At 40.4% G+C, this 26,169-nt stretch overlaps 2 protein-coding genes across 2 annotated transcripts in view; both read left to right on the forward strand.

The window, feature by feature from the left end:
- LOC131460623 (A disintegrin and metalloproteinase with thrombospondin motifs 9-like) overlaps window positions 1–22,262 on the forward strand; it is a 61,953-nt gene extending 39,691 nt beyond the window's left edge. The window contains exons 27-39 of the mRNA XM_058631259.1: window positions 118–279; window positions 1,075–1,251; window positions 10,320–10,490; window positions 12,227–12,406; window positions 15,603–15,773; window positions 16,357–16,551; window positions 17,190–17,322; window positions 18,060–18,157; window positions 18,697–18,791; window positions 19,573–19,706; window positions 20,630–20,721; window positions 20,806–20,910; window positions 21,651–22,262. Of these exons, the coding sequence (XP_058487242.1) occupies window positions 118–279; window positions 1,075–1,251; window positions 10,320–10,490; window positions 12,227–12,406; window positions 15,603–15,773; window positions 16,357–16,551; window positions 17,190–17,322; window positions 18,060–18,157; window positions 18,697–18,791; window positions 19,573–19,706; window positions 20,630–20,721; window positions 20,806–20,910; window positions 21,651–21,746 (1,809 nt within the window). The 3' untranslated portion in view covers window positions 21,747–22,262. The remainder of the gene's footprint in view (window positions 1–117; window positions 280–1,074; window positions 1,252–10,319; window positions 10,491–12,226; window positions 12,407–15,602; window positions 15,774–16,356; window positions 16,552–17,189; window positions 17,323–18,059; window positions 18,158–18,696; window positions 18,792–19,572; window positions 19,707–20,629; window positions 20,722–20,805; window positions 20,911–21,650) is intronic.
- Window positions 22,263–25,878: 3,616 nt separating this feature from the next.
- The window catches only part of prickle2b (prickle homolog 2b), a 115,752-nt gene continuing 115,461 nt past the window's right edge, over window positions 25,879–26,169 (forward strand). The window contains exon 1 of the mRNA XM_058631670.1: window positions 25,879–25,970. Coding sequence (XP_058487653.1) covers window positions 25,929–25,970 — 42 coding nt within the window. The 5' untranslated portion in view covers window positions 25,879–25,928. The remainder of the gene's footprint in view (window positions 25,971–26,169) is intronic.

Consider the following 26,169-nt stretch of genomic DNA (forward strand, 5'->3'; position numbering starts at 1 on the left):
ACGTTAGCGCTGCAACTGTGTTTATGTGCCCGCATTAAATGTAAATAATACACATTAAAGCATTAAAGCTCCTCTGGGACTCATTTCCACTTCCTTTCCTCTCACTCTTAACAACAGTGCTCCAGCACATGTGCGGGAGGTTTCCAGCGCCGCGTGGTCGTGTGCCAGGATGAGAACGGCTACCCGGCCAGCAGCTGCGAGGACCGCAGTCGGCCAAGTGAGCAGCGATCCTGCGAGTCAGGCCCGTGTCCACAGTGGGTCTATGGCAACTGGGGAGAGGTAAGACGTCGCCACTGATTGGACAATTGTCTCAATACTGCCCCCACGATTCCTGCTGGTGTTGCTCCATTAACGCAAAGTACAGACACCTGTTGCTCCCTGAGACAGAATCCACCCTTTTAGATCAGTGTTTTCCAAACTTTCTAGATCACTTTTTAAAGATGGCATCGGTGACCCCAACCCTAAGTTCAGGTTAGAAAACACCTAATCTTTGCTCTAACCTGTAGTAGTACTATACTAGCTTTCTACTTTGCTAGAGCTAACAACAACCAGCTAGCAACTAGATGTAGAGTGATTAATCAGTTTATTAATAGGCCAAATATTACAAATAATGATCGTCTTTTGTTTCTCAGAAGCTTGATAGAATCTCTAAACTTAATGACTTCCTTTTTTTATGCCAGGTGTCAACAGTCAAAGGGATTTGTTTAGTGTCTTAGCTCTTTGGATTCGCACACGTATGTTCATGATGAATGTTTTTGTATTTTTTTTTGTTTGCCTTGTTCTTTCATTATCCAAAGAACAGCCCATAATCTCCTTATATATGGTGCTTCACAGTGTGGTTCTGTCTTCTCTTATGGACATTAAACAGCTAGTCTGTGTAACTAGTTATGTTATTTATTCATGGACCAATTATTGTAAATCGTGATTATTTTTTGTTCTCAGAAACGTATTTTTCTACTGCCAGGTGTCAACAGTCATTCTTGACACTGTCCGTTTGTGATTGAATCAATCGGAGGCCTGAAAAAGCACATTTCTGTCCATGTAAAGCCTTTTTCTCCTCCCGCCTCTCCTCAGTGCACCAAGCCGTGTGGCGGCGGGATAAAGACCAGGCTGGTGGTGTGTCAGCGTCCAAACGGCGAGCGCTTCAACGACCTGAGCTGCGAGATCCACGACAGGCCGCCGGACCGCGAGCAGTGCAACACCCAGCCGTGCCCGTCGAGCCCCCACTGGAACACAGACCCATGGAGCTCGGTACGCTCATAAATAAGTATTCTATGCCTTGTTTTTCAACCTCACGTGGTCTTTAACAGTCTTAAAGGGGCAGGATTCCTTCCATGCTCGTGCACTGGAGACCTCACACTCCTGCTATACTTTTTTGACCTTTAACCCCGCTCCATGTTTCTCCAAGACGCTCGTGGAGATGGTTTCAGTCGCACTTAAATGGCAAAGATACTCTCACTGGCCAAAAGCGCCAAAACAAAAGTACTCAACTACAAGTCTACAAAAACGTTCCAGTGACAGCTGTGACCACAAGAACTCTATTTTGTTTTTTTTCCTCAGTCCTAGTTTCTAGAAACTGTTAATGAGCCGTGTGCTAGTGTTTGAAAAATTCAGGATCACTTTGTATCGCAATCAAAGTTAGTTTTGTAAGATATTGTTTTTAAATATAATTTATTAAGGTCTTTTTTTCCTTTTTTGTATATAGCATTAACTTTTTATTTTTTATTTTGTGTCTTAGCTCTTTGTATTCGCACATTTAGCCAATCGTTGTTCAAATGCAAATACTGATGAATGTTTTTGTATATCAGGAATCTACAGTATGATGCCTTGTTCTTTTATTATCCAAAGAATGGCCCTTAATCTCCTAATATATGGTGCTACACAGTATAGTTTTGTCTTCTGTTATGGACATTAAAGAGCGCCGGCTTGCACAGGACTGTATTTAGTCTGTGTAACTGTGTTTGTAGAGGTCGACCGATGTGGGTTTTTTCTGAGGCTGATAAATGATGCTGATTTCATAAAATATAACTCGTTAATTATATGAAATAGTACAAAACATGTGTTTCATTTGAGTATTAAGTCACTGAGCAACACTAATGGTCTGTTTCTCCACTCTACAAATGTTCTCACGAAATGTGAGCGAGAGAAAAAAAAGAGTCAGAATTCCTCACTTTAATCTCAGAAATGTTCAAATCAGAATTTTGAGATGAATGTCAAAAACCCCACAGAAGTATTTTTTCTATTTTCACAGAATTCTGATTCAAGACAGAATTTAGAGATCGTTTAGAGATTAACGTGAGAAGAGAGTCGGAATTCTGTCTTAAATCTGAATTCTTCATATTAAACTTTATGTTTTACTTTAATCTCACAATTCTGGGAAAAAGCCACAGAATTCTGAGTTTAATCTCAAGAATTCTGATTCGAGACAGAATTTTTTTCTCAGGCAAGAATCCGATTATGAGATTTTTAAATCTAAATAATGACTTTAATCTCAGATTTTTATCTTTTTTTCCCCCCAGAATTCTTATTTGAGTTTTTGCTCAGAGAAAAATCTGATTATGAGATTTTTAAATCAAAATTATAACTTGAATCTCAGAATTGTGTCTTTTTTTCCAAATAAATCTGGCTTAAAACTCAAAATTATGTGATAAAAAACCTTCAGAATACTGATTGGACTGATTTTTTTCGCAGATTAAAGTCTACAAGATTTAAATCATTATTATCTTCCTTTTGTTTCCAAGAAACAAAAGGAAGCTGGCTCTAATTCTCTTCCTTACAATTATATTCAATATTTTCACGAAAAATAATGTATAAACTGAATATTAAATATTTTTGTATTGCAGCAGAAACTGAAAATATCAACTATTGGATGAAAAAAATCAAGTTTGAGAGCAAAAATAATCGACCAATTATTAAATACTAAATCAGCCAATGCCCATTTATGAGAAAATGGCAGACATGGACCCAGCAGATGAATCGGTCTACCTCTACATCTTTATACTTTATTTTTTACATCGTAGAAAATGGCTTAATGTATTAAGAATTCAACTTGTCTCAAGGCACATGTGGTTTTATAGAGAAGTTACTAATCCCATGCAGACACTTTATTTTACAGTTTATGGATTAATAACCCTGTTACGGAAGAGTGAAGAACTCAGAACTCCCTGAAACGTCCAGCGTCAGTCGGTAGTTAAACGGCACACAAACAAAACAAAAGAGCGGCTGTAAAATAAAGTGTCTCGCAGCGTTTTGTGGTTCATTAGCATTAATAGCCGTTGTTGTTGGTTTTTTTGGACACAGATTGAAACAAAGCGTTAGGTTTGAATCTCTCTCTCTCTCTCTCTCTCTCTCTCTCTCTCTCTCTCTCTGCTGCAAAGGTGCTTGATACGAGTGTATTTATATTGTGTTAGTTAATGTTTGCTGCTTCTTCTTCTTCTTCTTCTTCTTCTTCTTTCTACAGTACGTACATGGTAAATAATATGCTAAGCTCAACGATACCTCACTTGGAACAAAACACGAGTCAAACTAGCCATGAAAAACTTCAGATAACCTTCACTTCAGTGGTGCTTCGGTCCGTCTCCCTCTCAAAGGGAGACAGACGTGAGATATAAATCAAATCAAACAGTCGCTTAAGTTTCTATTTTTTTATTATTGTTATTTCTTTTTCCACTCGTACTGATCAGTGGAAGTCTCATCACAGATTTAGTGGAAAAAAGATTGTCTTTGAATGTCCATGAAAGTGACCTTTAGGGAAAAAAGGGGGGGTGCTGTTAAAATGACATAACACAGGGGGGCGCTACCAGTGATTTATATCCACGGCTCTTCCTTATTCTGAGCCAACCTCATGTGTCTACCTCAGTCTCTGCTGCCCTGTCCTGTCCTGTCCTGTCCTCCCGACAACTGGAGGACGATGAAGCGTAAGTTGTTGACAGCTGTGGGTCGTCCACTCGTCAGTTAGCGTTCTTTTAAAGGTCCAATATGCAATACTTGAGCACCAATAGTGTGATGGCTAATTCCAGAGAACCAGCGTCGACCGCTTTATCCTCACGTGCTCATGTTTTACATGGACACGAGTAATGGCAAACAAAACTCTGATCCCGTACAGCTCGCTCGGAAACATCATTCAGAATCGTTCATAGAAACAGTCGATCCGATCGCGACTTCCTGTTTTGGTGCGATCACACGCTAGTCTGCTTTGTTAGTGCTGTATTTCCATTCCCCAAAAAAGAGTAATTAACTGACGCGAAAAGGAAAAGGACGATGAGACGGATAGTGGACGGCGAGGGGACAACAGACGCGTGCAGCGATTGTGAAGCTTCTTCTTCTGGAGAATTAGACGACACTGAACACTTCATGCACGTGTACGAACACCACAACCCGGATCCTTTAATTCTGCGTCCATGTCAACGACGGAACCGTAGATTGCAGTCAGAACATGTCACCGCTTCCCCTGACCTTCCCTGACCATGTGCATGTGTTTGCACATGGGCCGCGGAGCCACGTCCATGCCGGTCGGCATCCATTTTACACGGCGGTTCCTCTTCCTCACCTCCTCTGACAAGCGTTTTCTCTGCTTTTTTCCGCCGGCTCTGCTGCCACAAGAATGTCTAAAATGCCGCTATCACTGCCATGATCTTGTAACTGGGATTTTGCCGCCCTGATCTTGCAAGGCTGGTTTTCCGCTAACAGACAGTAGGGGGCAAACTCCCTGCAACAAGACATTTAACCATCACAATGACTCTGATGCCGAGTTTCCATCATGCTACAGTTTAGTTTGGCACAGTTCAGTACAATTTGGAACCGTAAGCCCTCGGTCAGTCTTGTCCTCCGACTGAGAACAGACAGGTGCTGCCCGTCGTACCTGTGCGACAACGACGACAGCAACAACGACAGCAACGACGACAGCAACGACGACAGCAACGACGACAGCTCTTCTTTTTCCTGCTCAGTTTGTCTCATCGAGACATGAACGCTTCTTATGAGAATAGACTGTGGCTGTTAACCTCGACTTTCATGGGATATTTATACTGATCGCAAGGGTAGTGGTGGTCTAGCTCCACCCGGACCGTACCATTTTACTGTGGTACCCCAATGAACAGCTGCCAGAAATGGAACAGTCTGGGTTATTTTGGTACTATTCCTAATGGAAAGGCAAACAAATTGCGTACCGTACCAAAGTGAACTGTTGCACTCGGTGGAAACACAACTTTAGGGTAATAATGCTGCAGATTTCTGCTTTAAGTTGCGTATGAGAGTAGGAGGAAATGGGCTCGCTGGTTTCTTTCTTTCTCTGAAGCCATTTTAGCCAAAGACCAAACTTTCTTCAGAAGTAAATCCACAGAATCACCTTTACCTGGACACTCTGTCTGTTGCTGCTTAATCACAACGTCGATTGAGTTAACAGGTCGTAAAACGTAACCCGGGAAAGTTCTAAAGACTTTGGGTCCAGATTTTCCATGGTTCTCAAACGTAAGTGGCTCTTAAATCAGGATCGATATCGGGAATGTGACGTCACATCGTACATAACTCCTATTTCCTGCAGCACGTTGCATATTGAACCTTTAAAGGCAGTAAGAACTGATCCAGAATGATCTGACGGCCCAGTCCACTCTTCCTGGTCATAAATGTCAATGTATTGACATCACAACTTATTTTAAGGGCCTGTTAATGCAGCAGTGAGTACTTTTTCTTTTTTCTTTTTTTTAACCCATCATTTACCAAATCAGAGCGACTCACACATGAACTCCACTAAAACAAACCGATCACGGCTCAGAATCAGTGAAAGTAGAGCAGTGAATCCACGCAGAACGTCCTAGAATTCCTCATTTTTAACCGAACAGCAGTTAGCCTGCAGCAGCAGCAGCAGCAGCAGCAGCAGCAGCAGCAGCAGGCTGGTGAAATGAGTCAATTGTTTGTCTCTTATTCAACACAATGGCAGTATTAGTCTGTGTTTCAAGAAGATTTTCTGTATATTTATGTAATTACTTGTATTTATTGTTACTTCATTTACAATGTTATTATGTCAGTATTTAAGGTTGTTTTGTTGTTGTTTTTTTATATGGATATGTTGGATTTCCTGTTCATTTCCAGAAAAGGTTACGATTAAAAGTGAAGTAGAGGTACCATCAAAGGCTTTTCTTCCTTCATTTGAGCTCACGGTCACAGCGAAGTTCAAATACCAACAAAGTTCAACGGCAAAGTCCTTGTTGACTTTTTGGACCGTCCTGACATGATCAACATGTGCATCATGTGAAACATCACCTAATGAAAGCTCTTTTTTTCATTTTCGTTAGCCCCTCCCACTTCCAATTTTCAACACTTTTTCACCAATCCCAAAAATCTGAGGTTTGGGGTATGTTCAGGTCCTGAGAAATGCAAGGAAAAATGATGATGGTGATAATAATAATAATAATAATAATAAGAATAATAAGAAGAAGAAGAAGAAGAACTCCTTGCATCAGCACCTTGTGCGCTTGGACCCTGAAAAGAGGGGGAATTTAAACAAAAACATCAGAAAATGAGACAAAATTCATCATATAATGTTTATTTAACACAACGTTAGGGCTGAACAACTTGAAATCAATTGTAAAATCCCAGATTTTAAACAAACTAATGCGCAAAAAAATCACAAAGGCTGCAATTTAGTAATTCTAGTTTTGATTGTTCAATATTCTGAGCCAAGTTTTAAAAAGGAAAACACAAAGTAAATGAAAGCTGTTTCAATCATGATTTAAAGTCAATTCAATTACATCAATTCAAACTAAATTGATCAGGTTTTTTCACTGCATAAATTATCATTTATTTTTTACATAATTTAATGTTTTTTGATGATTTTACTGCCATTTCTGTCAAACCTTTTTGTTCCCAGGTGTGTTTGGTAATTCAAAACAACCTTATTTTACACATTTTTATTAAGAAAACAATTAAAACATTGAATTTATCTGACGAGTCAAAAATCTCCTCCTGGAATGACTGCATGAGAGCGTAGGAGTTTATATTTCAGTATTAACTCATGTGTTTCAAAGCTCTAATAAATCTTTGAATAAAATGCAAAATTATGCCCCAAAAACATTGGAAACAAAATGTGCCTTTATTGTTTCGTCCAAGCAAAAATGCAAAAGCTCCTGAAACATTCCTCCACACCGTTCTTTTTCCTGAATGAAAACACACGAATCACTGAGCGTGAGTGACCTCTGTTATTTTTAGCGGTCAGGGCCTCTGCTGACCTCTGTGCTGTGACTCCGCCCCTTCACCGTCTGTGTCGCAAGTTCAAAGCTCCTTCCCCCGAAGGTAAATCCGCGCCCTGGGTGACAAAGATTGAATATTTCACCCATTGTGACGAAGTTGCAAAGTTGACCTTTGGCCTTTTTATTTTGCCGCGCGGCCTCTCCGCCGGTGACGGCATACCAACGCTGGGGCCGGCGTCGCTCGGTGATTCTATAGAGAGGGAGGAGCCTCGGCCAGACAATGCAGAGGAGTCTGTGTGGGTCAAGGGTCGTGTTTGATCTGGTAAGGGGCCCTCGGCTGATTCCTCATTCCATCAGCACGGACAGATGGATGGGAAGTTGCCCCGTGATCCTGGGATAAAACAACACAACACATAATGTGGAAGAACTGCACTGACAGTGGAAGCTGGTGTTTTTTTGTGAGCTGTTAGCCACCAGGGGGCGACACCAGTAGTTGTAAAAAGAAGGGCAAATCAGCTTGTGCTCTGGTGAACGACAAGAAATCAAGTGTACTGAAGGAACAACGATATTTATTGATTTCTGAACATTAAAAATCCTTTTCGAGTTCAAAATATCCAGCCTACAAGTGCATCAGACTGTCTCGGTGATAGCTTACCTGGAGATCCATTTTAAATAGACCAATTCATAGATTGGAAATAAAATGGATGTTTAAAAAGTGAAGCCAAGTAGCCATTTAGCCACAAGGGGGCGACTCCACCACTTGCAAAAAATAACTCCATTTGTATGGAAGTCTATGGGAAATTGAGCTTTTTTGACATTTTCAGTAGAACATGATATGAAATTTGTAAATGATGTTCCCGTTTATAGGAAAATATGTGATTGACAGCTGGTATCGTCCAATAGGACGCTGCTGTAAACGTCTGGTTTTGTAGAAATGACATAGCGCCAGTCAAACTGCAAATCTCAAGTTTGTTTTGCGGGATTCCACTGAATGTGTATTGTGTCGCGTTGCGTCTGCGTTGACAGAGACGGATTTATCGCAGTTTTTTTCATGTTCTACTGACTGAGAGAATGAGAAGAGAGCGCTGGATTTCATTGTCGCTGATGTAGTGAAGTGAAATAACACAGGGGCTTTTATTCTGAAAGTCAACTGTGAGCTTTAATGTTGTTTAATGTCCTTTGTTTTGACTGAGACACGGAGAACATCTCACTCCACTCTCAGCCCACGTCTTGGCATTTTCCACAATCAGACAATTACATTTTGCATCTATCTATCTATCTATCTATCTATCTATCTATCTATCTATCCATGTTGAACAAACAGAAGTTTGAATGTTGTCCCACACGCTGCTTTTTTGTAAAGTAAATACAGCAAAAAATCTGCATTTTATCGCAGCAAATGGGTTTAAACATTTCCATTGGATTTTAGTTTATTTGTTAATAAAAATAAAGCTTAAGATCAGGTGTGTGTGTGTGTGTGTGTAGATGTTCACATCTTCAGGGCAGTTAATGAAGCTCATGGAGACAGGATGTGTTTTAACCATGTTCTAATAAAACACACAGGGTTTTGTTTTAATTGACTTTGTTTAATTCCCGAGGTTTTTTCAGGGCGAAATAAAAAAAGGCACATGAAACATTAACAATGGCTGCCTTAATGCTTTCCTTTAGTCATTTAAATGTGTTCATCTGGGGTTTTCTGTACAATAATATGATAAATATGTTATTTCATTCACTACTTACAGTGGCATTTGCACAAATGTCGCTCGTCGGTCAAGTTTAAGACTCTTAAAAAAATTTTTGTAGACATTTATGGACAAAATAGCATCTTTTACTAAGGGTTTTTATTGTCTCATGAAAAAAGTAAGAATATCTACATTAAGTGTTGTTTTCTTGGTTTTGAATGGTTTTATTGTTGTTTAAAAAACAAAGAAACCGTCATTTAACACATTTTAATACCAGATTAATGAATTTAATGCATTTATCCACTTATTTGTAGAAACAGAAGAATTATGTTTTTTATTCATATAAAGCATAACATTAGATATTCATTGTCTGTATTTGAAGCACAAACTAAAAGAGAATCATCATTTTTGTCTTTATTGGTCGACACAAACACAAACACGAGCAAATGCAATAAACAACAATCTTTTTTATTATTATTATCGCTTCTTCTACTTCGTGAACATAATATCTCACCCTCGAGGTGAGATATTATGTTCACGACATGTTCCGAGTCCACTGTAGTCGCTCGCCGATCAGGTCCAGGACCAGGATCAGGATCAAGACAAGGACCAGGACCAGGACCAGGATCAGGACCAGGCTCAGCACCACATGTCGGGCCACACGCTCTTTCAACTCGGAGTCTGTCGCTTCTCATCCATCGTCACATGCAAACGCGCTCTTTGATGATCCGAGCACAAAGTAGCTCCTGTAACACTGCTGTGTGTGTGTGTGTCTCTGTGTCTCTGTGTGTGTTAGTCACTGTGTGTGTGTGTGTTAGTCACTGTGTGTGTGTGTGTGTGCGCCCCGTCACACTGAGTTAGTCTCTGGTCACTAAGTCGTTGAACCCGGACGTGAAACAAACTTGTGCCGGGCGGATGAGAGTCGCTCTGCCATTGGTCTGTCGTCTCCACGTGGAGCGACACATCAGCTTAATCCCTTTTTTTTTATTTATTTACCTGATAAATAAATCACAATGAAACAAAAGTGAAGCCTCTCACTCATTCATTGGCTTCGTTAATGCCTTAAAATGCTGGAAACTGTGCTGTAATTTATTGCTTTTTTTTGCTTTATTGCTTGGAAACGACCGTCTATACGGTCTCAGATTTACACACTGGATGATTTTTGTTAATCTCTAATCTCTAATCTCTATTTATTCATGCATCTGTGCACTCGTGCTGAAACTTTGCTGCTCTAGTTTCCTGGAACAATTTAAAAAAAGGGTGTTCAGACGTTCACAAAAATCAATTTTAACTGTTACAGAAAAGATCATTTTGTAACTTTATTTCATTCTTTGATTCAATCCTGGCTGAATATTAATGTCTCATGAATGTCATTTTGCATAATGATCCTGTCGAAACACAAACATACCTCACCTCTTACCTCACTCTTCTTCTCCTCCTGTGTTTTCAGTGCTCGGCCTCCTGCGGCAGAGGCTTCAAAACCCGTAAGGTGAGCTGTGTGACCGGGTCCGGCCGCCCGGTCCCGGAGGAGAACTGCCAGCACCTGTCCGCCAAACCCGGCAAGCAGCGGAGCTGCCGAGGCGGACGCTGCCCCAAGTGGAAGACTGGTGACTGGGGAGAGGTAGGACTCTCTGACCTGGAATATAAAACCCTCTCCTCTTGTCTCCTCTCGTCTTCTCTCGTCTCCTCTCGTCTCCTCTCGTCTCCTCTCTTCTCTCGTCTCGTCTCGTCTCTGTGCCGAGCTGGTTCTCACGCTGCCAGAGTCACCGCCTCTCATTCCTCTTTAATGCTTATCAGGTTGCACATGTGTGAGAACATCTGCAGCTCGACCTGACTGCGTTTTATGTGCCGTGGCTGAAAAAAGCCACTAAACTGAAGCAGCTGCAGCACAGAAGTCTGAGGTCCTGAGTCTCAGACTGCGACAGAGGGACAGTCGGGACAGTCCAGGTCAATGTGGGACAGTTTTGAACGTTAAACGTGGACCTGGCTCACGTCGGCCAGATAGAGCAGGGTTTCCCAAACCTGGTCCTGCATGTTTTCAGGGTGCGTTCACAGCCGCTCCTTCTTCATCAAACCCTCGTGTGTTTGCTTGAAATGTCCAGTTTGTTTTTGCAACCGAACTCTGATGCGCATCAAAGAAGAAAATCCTGGTCCGCCTAAAACCGTACTGCAGGTCTCGGTTGCAGGAAGCAGACTACAATGCAGGGCATTATGGGTAAACACAACCCAAAGAGACGCGCGTGGAGAACAATAGCAGGGAGAAATGGCCGAGCCCACTGTTGTGATGTTTTTCATTTCCTGCTCCTCAAACGTGAAAAACAACACGAGCTCTTGTTGTTTTTTGTTTGGTAACAAAACACAAACAATAATTCATCATCATCATCATCATCATCATCATCATCGTCATCATCGTCATCATCGTCATCATCGTTATCATCACATTCCCGTTCCTCTCCACACATGAAAATCTACATAAATCATGGACATAAATCATATGCGATCATCATCATCATCATCATCATCATCTGCGGCGTCTCTGTGTGAAAAGAGACAAAATGAGAAACATTATTCAACACAGAAGAGAAGAGAATTGTGTGATTTACGTCAGCGCAGGAAACAAAAACAGACATTTCCTCTTCAGGCTCCGCTCTCTGTTTTCACTCTTTCACGTTTTCACTTTTAACTTGAACATTTGATGTCATTTAGAGCTGAAATGTGAGTCGACATTTAATGAGATGTTTCAAAAATGGACAAAAGAAGTCAAGGTTTTCAGAGAGAGAGTTAAAATAATCAAGTCGTAAGATCATAAATCACATTTTTTGAATGCGAGTAAAAATGTTGAGGTTTTAAGACATTTTGTCTTAGTATTAAATTGGAATTCTGAAATAGTACTAATAATAAAGTCAGAATTTTAACGTTAAAAGTCTGAGATACATTTTTTGAGAGTAAGTCAGACATTTTGACGTATTAAGAAATCTGAAAAATCTAAATTTGAAAATGTAAGACAAGTGTCGTAAGTTGCAATTTCTAGATAAATCCAAATTTGACAGTAAGTCAAAATTCAGATTTTAAAACAGCCACAAAACACAGACAGAAAAAAACAATTTCATAATTTCTGTGAGACAATAAAGTCCTTATTCTGGGATAGTCGTTTCTTAAATAAAAGTCACTATTTATTATTTGTGAGATATTTATTTATTGGGTCCTTTTGTTCAATAAATGATTCAACATAACAAAATCAAAGTGTCCCAGTTAGCTTTAGCTTCAGCCTAAAAAAAGGTGATTCATGTGTTTAATATCCTTTGAGACAGAAGAGTCAAAGTGTTTCAACTCCTGTCCTGACCTGTGTCCTCTCAGTGTTCGGCTTCCTGTGGAGACGGCGTCCAGCGCAGAGACGTCTTCTGTCACATCAGCGAGCGCCGACGTTCACACGAGAGCGGCTGCTCCCAGCGCTCGAGGCCCACGAGCAGCCGCAGCTGCCGCCGCGCACAGTGTCCGCTGTCCCGCTACCGATGGAGGGAAGGAGAGTGGCACGAGGTGAGAGGAGAGGAGGGGAGGGGACAGGAGAGGAGAGGAGGGGAGGAGAGGGGAGGAGGGGAGGAGAGAAAAGAAAAGAGTGGGATGAGTTTACGCTGTCATGTGAGGTAAAGTGAAATATGAGCGGATGCATCTGTCAGAGGCTCAGAGAGGGTAGGAGGAGAGGAAGAGAGGAGACAAGGAGACAAGGAGACAAAATAAATGGTCTTCAAGTTGATTTAAGTCCATTTTAAGCATGTTTTTTAGCTTAAAAAACACAATCTAAAATCAAAATTATACTGAACTTTCTAGATCTAAGGTTGTTGTTTTTTTTTTAAATAATAATAATAATAATAATATGCAAATAAGTTTGGACACCACAGTTTTTAGATGATGCTGCTGCAGGAGATTCCATGTTATTACTGCTCAGTTTATACCTGCACTTTATTAAAGTGGTACATTCCTGCTGAGTAATGTTTCTGTCAGCCTGAGGCGACGCAGCTGCAGCAGGAGTCTCTTCTTCTTCTTCTCCTTCTTCTTCTTCTCCTCCTTCTTCTTCTTCTTCTCCTTGTTCTCCTTGTTCTTCTTGTTCTTCTTGACTGTGTTCCAGTGCAGTTGAATGTGGGTCACTGATCAGCATGAAAAGTCTTTCCTGAACGCTGAGTGTAATTAGTGAGGAGAAGAATTTGGAGTTTCCTGCTCTGTGTAACAGCAGGAAACGTCACTTCACTGCAGTTCATGTGTGTTTAATGACTTTAATGAAAGAAACTCTACTTTGTAACTTGTTTTTAGCTCCATGTGATTTTCTCTGTGTTTCTCCGTGTACGTACATTAGCGCGGTTTTAAATCTCGTGTCGCCCGGTGACACAGGAAGTGATTGGTTTTCTGTCAACATTGAGTTAGTTAGGTCTCAGAAAAGGAAAGAAACCTTGTACGTAATATAACGTAGATCCTAAAAACGTGTGTGAAGAGCGATGAAGAGCAGCTGGGACTGAGCTTCTCTCTGAGCCTGTTCTCGTCATGACATAATACCTGCGATGTCGAGTGTTATTGGCCCTAATGCTTTTGCCTTTAAAGGAATAGTTCAGCTCTTTGGACAATGTGTTTTTTTATTTCATGCTTGAATCTACTGTTCACTCCTGTTAGTTTGAAATCCTGTATTTAGATTTAAAGTGAATTCATCTGCACCTACTTAAGTCAGGGTTAGTTAACAGTTTGTTAATAATATGATTGACACTTTATTTCATGGTTAGATTGCATTTTTTTAATCAGAAACCAGAGTTTAGAAACCGCTCTCTCTCCTGCACCAAAGTCCATAGAGAAAATCAGCGATTTTACTTCACATCACACAGGAGTCGCTGATCCTCTGTTTTCTCTGTCACTATCTTCAGTCGTGTTATTTAGTCATTTCTGGGTTTTAAATGAATCCTTTTACATGATTTAGTGACAGAAAATGATCAAACACGGCAGCAGTAGACCAGCAGCTCCTGTGTTGCCACCGGCTTAAAACGCTGATTTTCTCAATGGACTTTGGTGAGAGAGAGTGAGCATCTACAAACTTCCCATTTTCACTCAAAGTTTCTTTATTTTATGATGTCATTCCATAAATAAGTATAACAAAATGTAGTTTCCCTTAAAAAAATCTAAACTTAAAAGTATGGTGCATGTCCACAAAGTGTTAGAGCAGACATTACTGGGACACAAAGGGCCTCTTAAGTGTCTATTTTAAGTGCTAAACCGTGGGGATTGGATTGTAGTTAAGGGGTATGTGGGAGGATATACAGTATGTGCTGGGAGACGAGGAGTCTGATCACCTGTGGAGAAAAGCTGTTGTGGTGCAGAAATCATCAAGTTTATCACCGAAAACATGGCTGTCAGAGGGGAAACCAGGGAGAAACAGGTTTTAGCTGCTTAACAACAGGCTCACCTCGTAAAGTGTTCGCCGGGAGGTTTACAGCTTCATAACAACAGGAGCTGAAGTTTGTGTCACTCTCCTGCACCAAAGTCCATGCAGAAAATCAGCCATTTAACATCACAGCACGCAGGAGCTGTGCATCCACTGCTGCCTCCGACACTCAGTGCAAATGTGTTTTCAAATCCTTTGTTTCACTTAACAAACGAGGCAGCAGTAGACTCAATGGACTTTGGTGCAGGAGAATAAGCGGATTACAAAGTGACACAAACTGGCTGTTTAATAGTTTAATAATCAAGCTGTAAACATACTCAAGACATCAGTCAATACATCTTCTAAAAGCAAAACTATTACTTTAAAGTGGATAAAGTTCTCCATGTGGTTTTGTGTTTTTGGAGTGAACACACAACCTTCACCGCCTGGAAGGAAGGAGGCCGGAACATGTCAGAGCAGGAGATAAGAGGCCGGGGAGGGAAACACTGTGTTTTTAACGTTGATGAATGTTGCAGATGAACTTCAATAGACAATAAGACCTGAAACTAAACTGAATTCTTCTAATGAAGCAGTTGAAATATGAAAAAACACACTCCACTGTAGCGCTCTGCAATAATGACGCCATGAATCATGTTTTTGCTTTTAAAATAACTGTAAAAACACAGATTTTGTCAAAGGATTTTAACACAAACTTCAGTTTCCAGTTTAAAAGACAGGAAAAACACATTCTTAAGATTTCGAAGACTTAAGCAGACTTAGATTTTAATAGGTGAGCCTCAATTACACAGTCTTTCTGACTGGAAACAAAAGTTTGTGTCGCTTTGGAAAATAGTCACTCTCCCACACCAAAGACCAAAGAGAAAATCAATGACTTGACACCACAGCTCACAGGTGTTGTTGATCCACCGCTGCCTCCGTCAGTAACTTCCTATGTGTTATTTTAGGACTTCTTTCTTTTAAGATTGACTGCGCGGTGACACACATTTGACGCAGACTTACAAACCGAGGCAGCATTAGACCAGCGGCTCATGTGTCCCCACGACCTTCAAATGCTCTTAATGTTCTTCATGGACTTTGGTGTGGGAGAGTGCACCATTTATAAACCCTCGTTTCCAGTGAGAAAACACAATGAGATAAAGTAGTGAACAAGATGTTGTAGACCCTAGTGGAGTGGAGATGTCATCAGTTAAGTGGCTTAAATCTTCCCCCCCCCCCCTAATTTCTCTTATTGGCAGCCATGTTTTCAAGCTTCTGTGTGTCTCACACAAAGAGCCATTATCTGGTTCTCCTAACGCGTTTCCCCCTCTCCAGTGCAGTAAGTCGTGTGGTTCGGGCCACAGGCGGCGAACCCTGCAGTGTGTGGACCACAACCAGCAGGAAGTCCATGAGATGTACTGCGTGAACCAGATCAGACCTCCAAAGATCGAAACCTGCAACACGCACGCCTGCGATTACATCTGGATCACAGGGGAATGGACTGAGGTGAGAGAAAGATCTTCAGGTGTAAACCAGTGGAGCTGTGAATCTACTAAAGTATAGTGTGTAGTATCTTCAGTCAAGTATAGAAAATATACATAAAGTCTAGATAAAAAGCAGTGTATCTACTGCCCCCTCTGGTCAAACACGAGCTACTGCACTCAAATGTTACCAATGACTTTCTTATGCTGCGTTCCCACCGGATGCATTTTGCATAGAAAGTTGAATCACAGACGCATGATAGACACGATTCACACGATACGGAGTTCTCGGCGTAAGCGGGGAAACTCACAGTCAGTATTATTGTCCATGACTCCTCCCCATTTTACACCGGGTTAGGGTTTAACACCGGAGATATGGCTTCTTCTCAGCTCTCGGCTCGCTTCATTGGCATTTTCTAAAAAAAAAAAAAGGCATGAGGTAGAGTTTTCTTCAGAGGTTTAGTTTTGGTTGCACTTTAACGTTTGCGTTACCATCCTGTGGTCCATCCTTGTCATTACGGTGGCCCCCAGGACTTCCATGGAACGTCACATGACAATCACAGACAAGATTAAACGATTTGTGATTTGTGATTTGTGATTGACTCCAGTGCTCAGCCAGCTGTGGCCAAGGTTACCGCCAGCGTCTGATCTCCTGCAGCGAGGTGCATGTGGAGAACGACAACTATGAGTACGGACATCAGTCTCTGTCCAACTGCCCCGGGACTCCTCCTGAGAGCTACATGCCATGTAACCTGGAGGCGTGCCGGCCCACGCGGGCGTGGAGGGTTGGAACCTGGGGAGCGGTGAGTGGGTCCATGCAACCGTGATGGCGTCCAATCATTTATCAGGATTTCACCAAGATGGATTGTATATTATTAGTAGTTTTTTCTTAAATATAATGCATTTATTTCTTAAAAATAACTTTTTCAAAGACTTGGAGTTTAGGAGGAGAAGAGTTTTCTGCAGTTGATTTAGAAGCTCGTCTTTCTCTCAAAAATCAAACCTGGTTTCATCAGTTGTTTTTGTCCAAATATCAAACTTTCAAAGGACCATAAATCCAAAAAGTCGCTTTCAGATGAATCTTTGAACAATTTTCTCTTAATACCCGTATTTACTGTTGCATTCAAGCAGAAGTAATAATATGAGTAAAAGTATTTAAATATTAGAATTATTATTAATTACTATTAGTTACCTTTTAGTTGTGGAAAACATTCTCTGAAGGTTCTCCTGTGGTTCATATTGATTCATATACAGTATATATATATAAATATGTATATATATATATATATATATATATATTGTTCATATAATTAAAAGTCGATATCATTGACTGTATAAACTTGTAACGTGATTTAAAAAGTTTGATTTTCAATGATCCAAATGAAAGCCTGATCATTTCCACACAGTCACAGCTGGTGTGTGGTCTCTTGTGTCCCTGCAGTGTTCAGTGAGCTGTGGGGACGGCGTCACAGAGAGGACGCTGCGGTGTGTGTCCACAGACGGTCAGGAGAGCAACGCTTGTTCTCCGGACACTAAACCGGACGGTCTGCAGAAAGTCTGCAGAAACCCAAGCTGTGAGTTCTGAGAAGAAAACCAAACCGTTTCCATTGATAGCAGAGATCAGACCTTCAGTGACACATTTATGATGTTAGAGGAAAAACATCAGAGACTCTTTTAGTTTAGTGTGAACTGTTGAAATGTGAGTGTGTGAATAAAGATCTCTCTTTCTATACATCACTATTATACCTATTTCTAATGCGTAACCTTGTTTGTTGTCAGGGTTTCCATGGGTCCTTGAAATCCTTGAGAGTTTGTGAATTTAAACAAAACAGACAAATGACAAAGACTGACTTTGACCGAGATCCCAAGGACAATCACAAATTAATAAAAGTGGACGCCATCATGGACGAAGACAAGCTCTTACAAGTTGCCCTCTCCCATCTTAAGCTGTGTCAGCACATTCAGTCCTTGAATTTAAGGGGATTTGTCCTGGAAAGTCCTTGAAAAGTCCCTGAATTTTTTCCCTTTTTGTGACCTGCGTCCCTCATATGCAAAACCATCATCTGACGTGACTGAGGGAGCGTTTTTTGTGTATACAGCAGCAGAGACGACTTAAAGTTACGGCCGTGTCTTAAGTGTTTTTTTGTGACTGTTTTGACATACAGCAAATCACTTCCTGTGTGCAGCGTTTTGTTATTGAACTCACTGAACAACACATATATCATTTACAGTTACGTACTGCAGCTTTAAATGCTTGCGTAACCCCCCGTTTGTCGTATTTCTTTCTACTTTTTCCTCGTGTGTCTTTAAGGCCATTTGCCGTCCAGCTGTCAGGACGTCCAGAGCAGGAACGACGGCCCGCTCACAGACGGCGAACACTTTCTCAACATTCAAGGAAAAACACTCAAGGTAAATGTTATGGTTTTAAGAATCTCAGTTTCTTCTGTGACATTTCACACGACACAGACGGGATTTCTTCTGATGCAGCGCGAGCTCCTAAAGAACCGTTGAAATGACTTTAAAGTCAAATGTTAGATCTTTTTTTTATTGTTTCCACTTAACAAAACGCTCACCCTCACATGAGTCTTAAGAATAATGTACTGTACGTCGGTTTATTTTGCCTTTTTACCTGAATTTGTGAAAGTGTCACTCTCCTGCACCAAAGTCCATAGAGAGAATCATGGTTTTTAGCTCGGAAGGAAACAGGAGCCTCAGTGGCTAATTTTAAAAATACTAACTTTTAAAATAGTCACAGATGAAGATAGAAGTGTCGTTATTTTATCAGCTCAGTTTGAAATCTGTTGTTTCCAGATTTGACTGTTTTTGTGGTTTGTGATTTCCATGGTGACATTTTCTGTTCTGTATGTTTTCTTCACACAAACTCCATTTCTCTCCCCCCTCCTCTTGCACCTCCCCCTCTCCCCCCTCCTCTTGCACCTCCTCCTCAGGTGTACTGTGCAGGGATGCAGACAGACTCTCCTCATGAGTTCGTCACCTTGACGACGGGAGAAGGCGAGAATTTCTCAGAGATTTTTGGCTTCAGGTATTTCTCACTTTCTGCTCTCATACATTATTGTCTGGGACGTTATGTCATTAATTAATAAACAAATATCTTTATTTGAAGTTAACTAACACTGATTGTATTATTGTGTTGTAAGTTAATTCAATTACTTTATTTACTTTATTATTAATTTGTTTATTCCAAAGTAAAAACTGAGCTTTTTAGAAAAAAGAAAAAATTTTTTATAAAGACTTAAAAACAACTTATCTTTTGACTTTGCTTTAATGTAAATTTATGGTTAGAAGTAAATAAAGATTTTAACTTTCAACCAAATGAAAAATATAACTAGAAAGAAACCAATGAACATTAGTATTTATTCTGAAGTTGTACAGCACTGATTTATTTGAAAGTTAGCAATGATAGAGCTGGATTATTCAAATTCCTCTGCATTATACCCTTTTATTTTTATAGCACTGAAAATGATCAAATCCAATAGTTCCATAATAAAAAGTATCTTCCCTTAAAAGTCCGTATGAAACTCACGTCTAAAGGAGAAAATCACTCCTGCGCTATAAAAAAAACATGAATTATCCCTTTAAGGGCAAAGTATTTGAAAATGTCAGCGTGAAATGAAGAAATAATTCTCTCAAAATGAAAAACTGCTCTCTGTGATCCACACATGAGGAAATTCATGGAAGTGTAAAAAAACCACTGTGTGCGTGTGTGTGTGTGTCTGTGTCTGTGTCTGTGTGTGTGTGTGTGTGTGTGTGTGTGCGCGTGTGTGTGTGTGTGTGTGTGTGCGCGTGTGTGTGTGTGCGTCAAGGTTAAACGACCCCACTCAGTGTCCAGCGAACGGATCCAGAAGAGCAGACTGTGACTGTCGCAGAGATTACACATCTGCAGGAATCACAACCTTCTCTAAAGTTAGACTGGACATCGACAAGATGAACATCATCAGTGAGTGACACACACACACACACACACACACACACACAGACACACACACACACACACACGGACAGACACACACACACACACACACAGAGACACAGACACACACACACACACACACACATACACACACACACACACACACACACACAGACACAGACACACACACACACACACACACAGACACACAGACACACACACACACACACACACACACACACACAGACACACACACATGTACGAGTCCTCACTAAACTTAAGTCTGTCGTTTGTGACGATGATGACGAGGGTTAATGGGATCAAGATGTCGTCGAGGTTTGTTCAAACACAACAATCCCAATTACAAGACTTCAGGGATTAAACTGCTCTAAGTAGATGGAATTACACGGTTCTCCCTTTAGACTGACCCTGAAACCAAGTCCAGACCTAAAGGGGTTCAGGCTTTTATTTTATATATATATATATATATATATACATACAGTATATATGTGTGGTTGTACGAGGTACTGACACACTTTACTCTCCTGCACTCTCCTGTGTGTTACGTAAACTACTGCTTCATTGCTTCATTGCTTCATTGCTTCATTGCTGCTCTGCTGCTGCCTTGTTGTTGTTAAGTAAATGAATCTGAAGAGAGGAAGTCAAACGCCAAAGTTGCAAATAAAACACGTTTTAACTTAATTATGGAGGCAGCAGTTGATGAACAGCTAGGGATGTCAAACATGATGATTTTCTCCATGGACTTTGGTGACGGGAGAGTGACACATAGATAAAGTGCTGATGTGTCGGGTTTAAAACAGTTTCAACCCGTGTGTGTGTGTGTGTGTGTGTGTGTGTGTGTGTGTGTTGTAGCAGCAACACAGGTCAAGGTTGTGATTTCCAGGAACGACTGTGACGTCATTGTCCTCGTGTTTGTTTTGTCTCCGCAGCGACAGACTGGCAGTTTGCTTCCACCCGAGAGGGAAAGAGCGTTCCGTTCGCCACAGCTGGAGACTGTTACAGCGCCGCCAACTGTCCGCAGGTGAGCATGACAACAGCTGTTATTTATATTCAATAAAAGTAAGAATTCTCCTCATGAGTCCTCGTTTTTTGAATGATTTTTCAGGGTCAGTTCAGAATCAACCTCTCAGGGACCGGTTTGAAGGTGACGGAGGAGACGTCGTGGATCTCACAGGGAAACTACGCTGTGGCTGATGTGCGGAAATCCCAGGTACCCGGAGCCTGTGGTGGACGTACACTGTCCCGACATGTCCTCACATGTCCTCACATGTCCTCACACTCTCACACCTGCGTTTGTGCTGGAAAAAAAGGGACATAAGACACTCTATATTCTTATAGCCTCTGTATATACGTGTATACGTTTGCACCAGTGTTGGAATATAACAAAGTACAAATACTTTAGTACAAAATTCATATATCTCTACTTTACTTTGTTATTTATATTTCTAGCTACACTACATTTCCTCTCACTATCTTTGTTACTCGTTACTACCAAATAAAAGTTGGTATTATGGGCTGTATTTATAGTCTTTACACTACCGTTTTCACCCATTCACACGCTGCAACATGGGGTTAAGTGTCTTTGCTCAAGGACGAGCAGAGCCGGGAAATGAACCCACAACCTTCCAGTATCACATACTTTAAGACTTTGACTTAAGTAATATTTCAACTTCGACCAAAGTCATTTTCTGGTAACATATTTGTACTTTTACTCAAGTAAAATACATTTAAGGTACTTTATACACGTCGCCGTGGTGTAGTCGGTGATAAAGCAGTAACTTTGTCTCCGTTAGTGCAGCAGTTCTCTGCTATTGAGGATTTTTCCTGGATTTTTCCTTTAATATGACATTTATTACACTCACAGATTAGATTATTAATGACTGGGGAATGTTTCCACAGACAAAAAAACACAGTCTCATGTAACCCTTGTGATTCCTCGTGTGTCCACAGGATGGCAGCAGAGTGTCAGGAATGTGTGGAGGCTACTGTGGGAAATGTACCCCGTCCTCTGGCTCCAGTCTGCCTGTGGCTGTGGACAAAGACTAAGACCGTAAAACCAAAAAACAATAAACAATCAAACTCACTGTCAATCAAATACAGGATGGAGAAACCCTGACCCGTGACACCTCAACTGTTTACATGTTTCACTTCCTGTTCATCTCAGCAGATCTTCTTCTTCTTCTTCTTCTTCTTCTTCTTCTTCTTCTTCTTCTTCTTCTTCTTCTTCTTCTTCGCCACGCGCGACAACGTCACCTCCTCTTTCGGTGCTACGACCAAACCGCAGCTTGGACCCCGTCCGTCACGTGACCTCCAACCACTCTGTGTAGAATGTAAATGACTCTGGTGTAAGTACTGTACATATCAGGATTACAAGTCTTCTTATTTATTTTACTGGTATTGTGATGTAAATGAACGTGGACAGCGATCGTCTGCATGTGTTTATGCAAGATTAAGATTATGTCATGGATTATGGATTATATGATGTCTGGTTTTCATGCAGTGAGGAGGTGTCTCAAACGCTGTTATGGACTGAAAGCACAGGTTCTCCACTACACTGTTCTTTGTTTTCGTTGTTGCTGTTATTGTTGTTGCTGTTGTTGTTGTTGTTGTTGTTGTTGTTCCTCAGCTCGTCTTCAAATACCTGAAAGGATGTGGTTTATCTTAGTTTGCAGAGTTTGTCCATTCAGGCTCCTGTAGAAACATGGTGGCTCCGTAAAGTAAGGCCCTCGCCTAAAGTACATAAAAATAAATATAAGAAACCAAATCATTATAATTTTAAAGCAATTTAAACGTATAACAAACATATTTACTGTTTATGTCGGACATTGAATTCCTGCCAATAATCCCTCCTACATGTTCTGGTACTTTGTATATAAATTGTATAAATTTAATCATTTTTGATTCTGTAGCATTAGAATAATGGTGCGTTCCGGTTGTGGTCGGAAGTCGGATTTTCCCAGTTGAGGGGGCGGATTTCCAAACTCAGAAGTCGGAGCAACCGTACAAACCGTACCCGGCATGGTATTCCAAAATGGCTGCCACTCGTACAAACACTGCGACATTAGCTGTTTTTAGCACTTGTGATTTTTTGCGTTTCACATTAAATCAGTCGTATACACAGTCATGTTCGCTTTTCTTAAGCGCGACGTGTTGCTACGCTGTTTTCGTGAGCTCAATACTGCGGAGAACGTTATCCAGTGGTATTGCTAACATTGGCTAACGATGGCTAGCCAAAGATATGTATTTGTTCATGTTTTGATCAATAATCCTGCCTACTGCACCTTTAACTGTGGTGCACTAGGTTCAGCTGCAAAGAAATCACTCAAACCAGGAAACAACCAGTTTTTATTTCCATGACAACCACACCTGCAATACACCCATAATCACACACACACACACTCATTATTGACTCACAACTAGAAGTTTGTGGGTCAGAAGAAATGCAGAGATTACGTTGTCAGACTTCAGAGAGACTCAGATTCCTCTGGAGATCGCTCAGGTAGCTCAGAGAGCCATTAGCCTCGTAGCTTTATTTAACCGAGCAGGCGACTTGTCTTATCAGCAGCAGCTTGAAAGAACTCGGGGAAAAACAGGCCGGAAAAGATTCCATAGAGTTGATACTCTGGAGATCAAGTGGTTCAGCCCTGGAGACACTTCTCACTCACAGCGGCGGGATTTCTGTCCAGATGTCTCCACAGATGTCTCCACAGATGTCTCAACAGATGTCTCGTGTACCTCACATTCTTCTCTTCAAATGTTAGACTCCGTCCCACAGACGGATAAAAATTCCTAAAAGGCAAGTAAAAAATGTGAGTTTTTACAAAATTGACGTTTTATAAAAGTTTCCTTTTTCTCAAAAAGTCCGAGAAATCCGTGATTTTCCTTTTGTTCACTTTCAGGGCTTCCATATAAACTCAGAAATCATTATCACTTGCCATTCAGGCAAGTTTTCTCTACATGTCGCCCCCTGGTGGCCAACTGCTATTACCGTCAGTCTTCCGGGGCTTCACTTTTAAATTTGGAAAACTATACGTCCATTTTAATACACAGTCTGTTAGTGTAAAGTGTACACACTCATATTCTCCTGTTTTGAGTGTCACGACTTGTTGTTGTTGTTGTTGTTGTTGTTTGTGAAAATATCAGGGTACTGTTGTGTGTTTGTTTTTGCGTCTCTTTAATCAGTGTCATGCAGTGTTTTCAACATTTATTTTTTTCTTAAAGAGACGCAAACTTAAATCATTATTTACATTTTTTTAAATACCTGAATAACATGTAGAGTCGTATGATGTGGATGACACTTTGATGAAGAAGCCATTATTTGTCTTAATGAACTTGTTCTTTTTGTGTGTTAATGTGCACACGTCAGCCAAAGGGAATTTTCTTTTATCTGCAAATACACGAGTATGAAAACGAGTCACAAACGCACTTCACTCACGGTGAATGTCGTTCAGCTCAGAGTTCTCAGGTGTCACACAGGAAATTAAGGGATTACCGTAATATTTAAGTGTATTTAACTTAATGTTTTTACTCACACACAGTAAAAGTGTTTACTTTTGCATATGCTTTATTTTATATGCAATATTTATTTGTACCTTTTGTTATGTGAATGTACATATGAATGATTATGAATGAACAATCACATTTTCCTGTCATAAATGAAAAGTATGATTTATGATTTAATGATGTTATAAAAAGAGGGAAATAAAGAAAATATACTGCACATACTGTATATATTTAGATTTTTAAAATAATACAGTATATAATTACCATTGTTTATTCATTTTAAAGTGTGGAGAAATGGTTGATTTGAATCTTTCTGTGAGGATTTTTGTTGCATCTAAAAATATATTGCAATAACGCCACAGTTAAGTTAACTCTCTCCTCAAACACTGTAAAAATATAAAAACCCTCAGTGACCTTTAACCGTTCCTGAGTAACTGTACCTGAGAAGCTCTGACACTTTATTTAATATTCCTGAAGATAAGGAAAATGAAGTAGAGAAAAAAGAAGAAGAAAGAAGCGCAGACTCCTGCTGTGTGGCTGCAGTACCACTGGCAGAGGAAGAGGGAGACAGAGAGCAGGACGGCAGTTAAAGCAGCTCTGTGTTTGTGTACAGAAATCAAAAAAGAGAAAATGTTGCTTTTCTACGTGATAAAGGAGCGTTTACGTTAATATTCTGCACAAACACTGACGGACAGCGACGTTTGCAGACTCGGGTCCTCATTTCAGTGAGTGGACCTCATCGTGTGAGTGACAATACAATTCTGAGGAGAGGACAGGACGTCTCTGAGCTAAACGAACAAGTCCTTAAAAGGATAGCAGTGTGTGTGTGTGTGTGTGTGTGTGTGTGTGTTTTCTCTCCACCACTACAAGGTCTCCGTTTGTCCTTGAGACAAAACTTTCTCACGCTTCCTGTTTCCTCCTGACACAACAGCTGTTTTTCTTTCTTTCTTTCTTTCTTACATTTTTTTAATGTCACTCAGAATATCCTCCCTATCTCTCTCTCTCTCTCTCTCTCTCTCTCTTGTTTTATCTCAGCTGGAATGATAAATTAATAAAAACGGTAACTAGATTAGGGCAGTGTGTAAAACTTAGGTGATTTTTTTTGTCATTTGGATAAAATTGAAGATAAAACTTGTATTTAAAACATGTTTTGATGCTAACTGAAGGCTACATATAGGGCAAGGTGAGGTGTGTTGCTAAATTTTACTTAAGTGTACCTTTAATTTTGGGTTCAGTGCTGCTTGTTTTGCCGTTCTCATGCATATGGATGATGATTTTGTGATTTATTTTATTCAAATTATTCTGTATTTCTTTCATTATTTCTTTATTACTATTATTATTATTACAATAACATATTTTCAGCTCGTATAAAACATTTTTACATCACATCAGTCAGTTATATAAGAAAAAAAATGGTGAAAATGAGAGTAAAACATTGATTTTCAGAAATAATGACAGAGTTTGTCAGAGTGGACTTTATTCACTCTGTCATTTTCCGTTTAATTATTGTTTTCCCTCTTTAAAAAAAAGAAAAGAATATATAGATTATTTTTTCCCCCTTATTTTTCCATTGGCTGGTAGGGAAAGGGGGCGGGGCTTGTGTCTTGGAAACGCAGGTCCACTCATTAATGAAGGAAGTTGATGTTTTGGGACAGTTGCCAGGTTCGCGCGTGGATTGTAATTCTTCACGTTTCTCCGTGTGGAAGTCACTGCGTGTTTTCAGTCATGTTGAGCCGCAGCTTAAAGAGGAGAAACTTTTCCACGGCGGTGAGTGAACAAACACAACTTTAACACACACACACACACAAACAAAAGTGTTTGTTTGTTTGTTTGTTTCCATGGCGCCTTTTGTCTGGCCTTGTTCTCGCGCTTTAATGCGCGTGACAGTGTTTGATTTGAAGTTTTACTGAAAACAGAATTTCAAATATTGAATTTCAACTTCATGGCTTTTTTTTAAATGTGTGTA

Source organism: Solea solea, chromosome 6, assembly GCF_958295425.1.
Source record: "Solea solea chromosome 6, fSolSol10.1, whole genome shotgun sequence".
NCBI classification, from domain to species: domain Eukaryota; kingdom Metazoa; phylum Chordata; class Actinopteri; order Pleuronectiformes; family Soleidae; genus Solea; species Solea solea.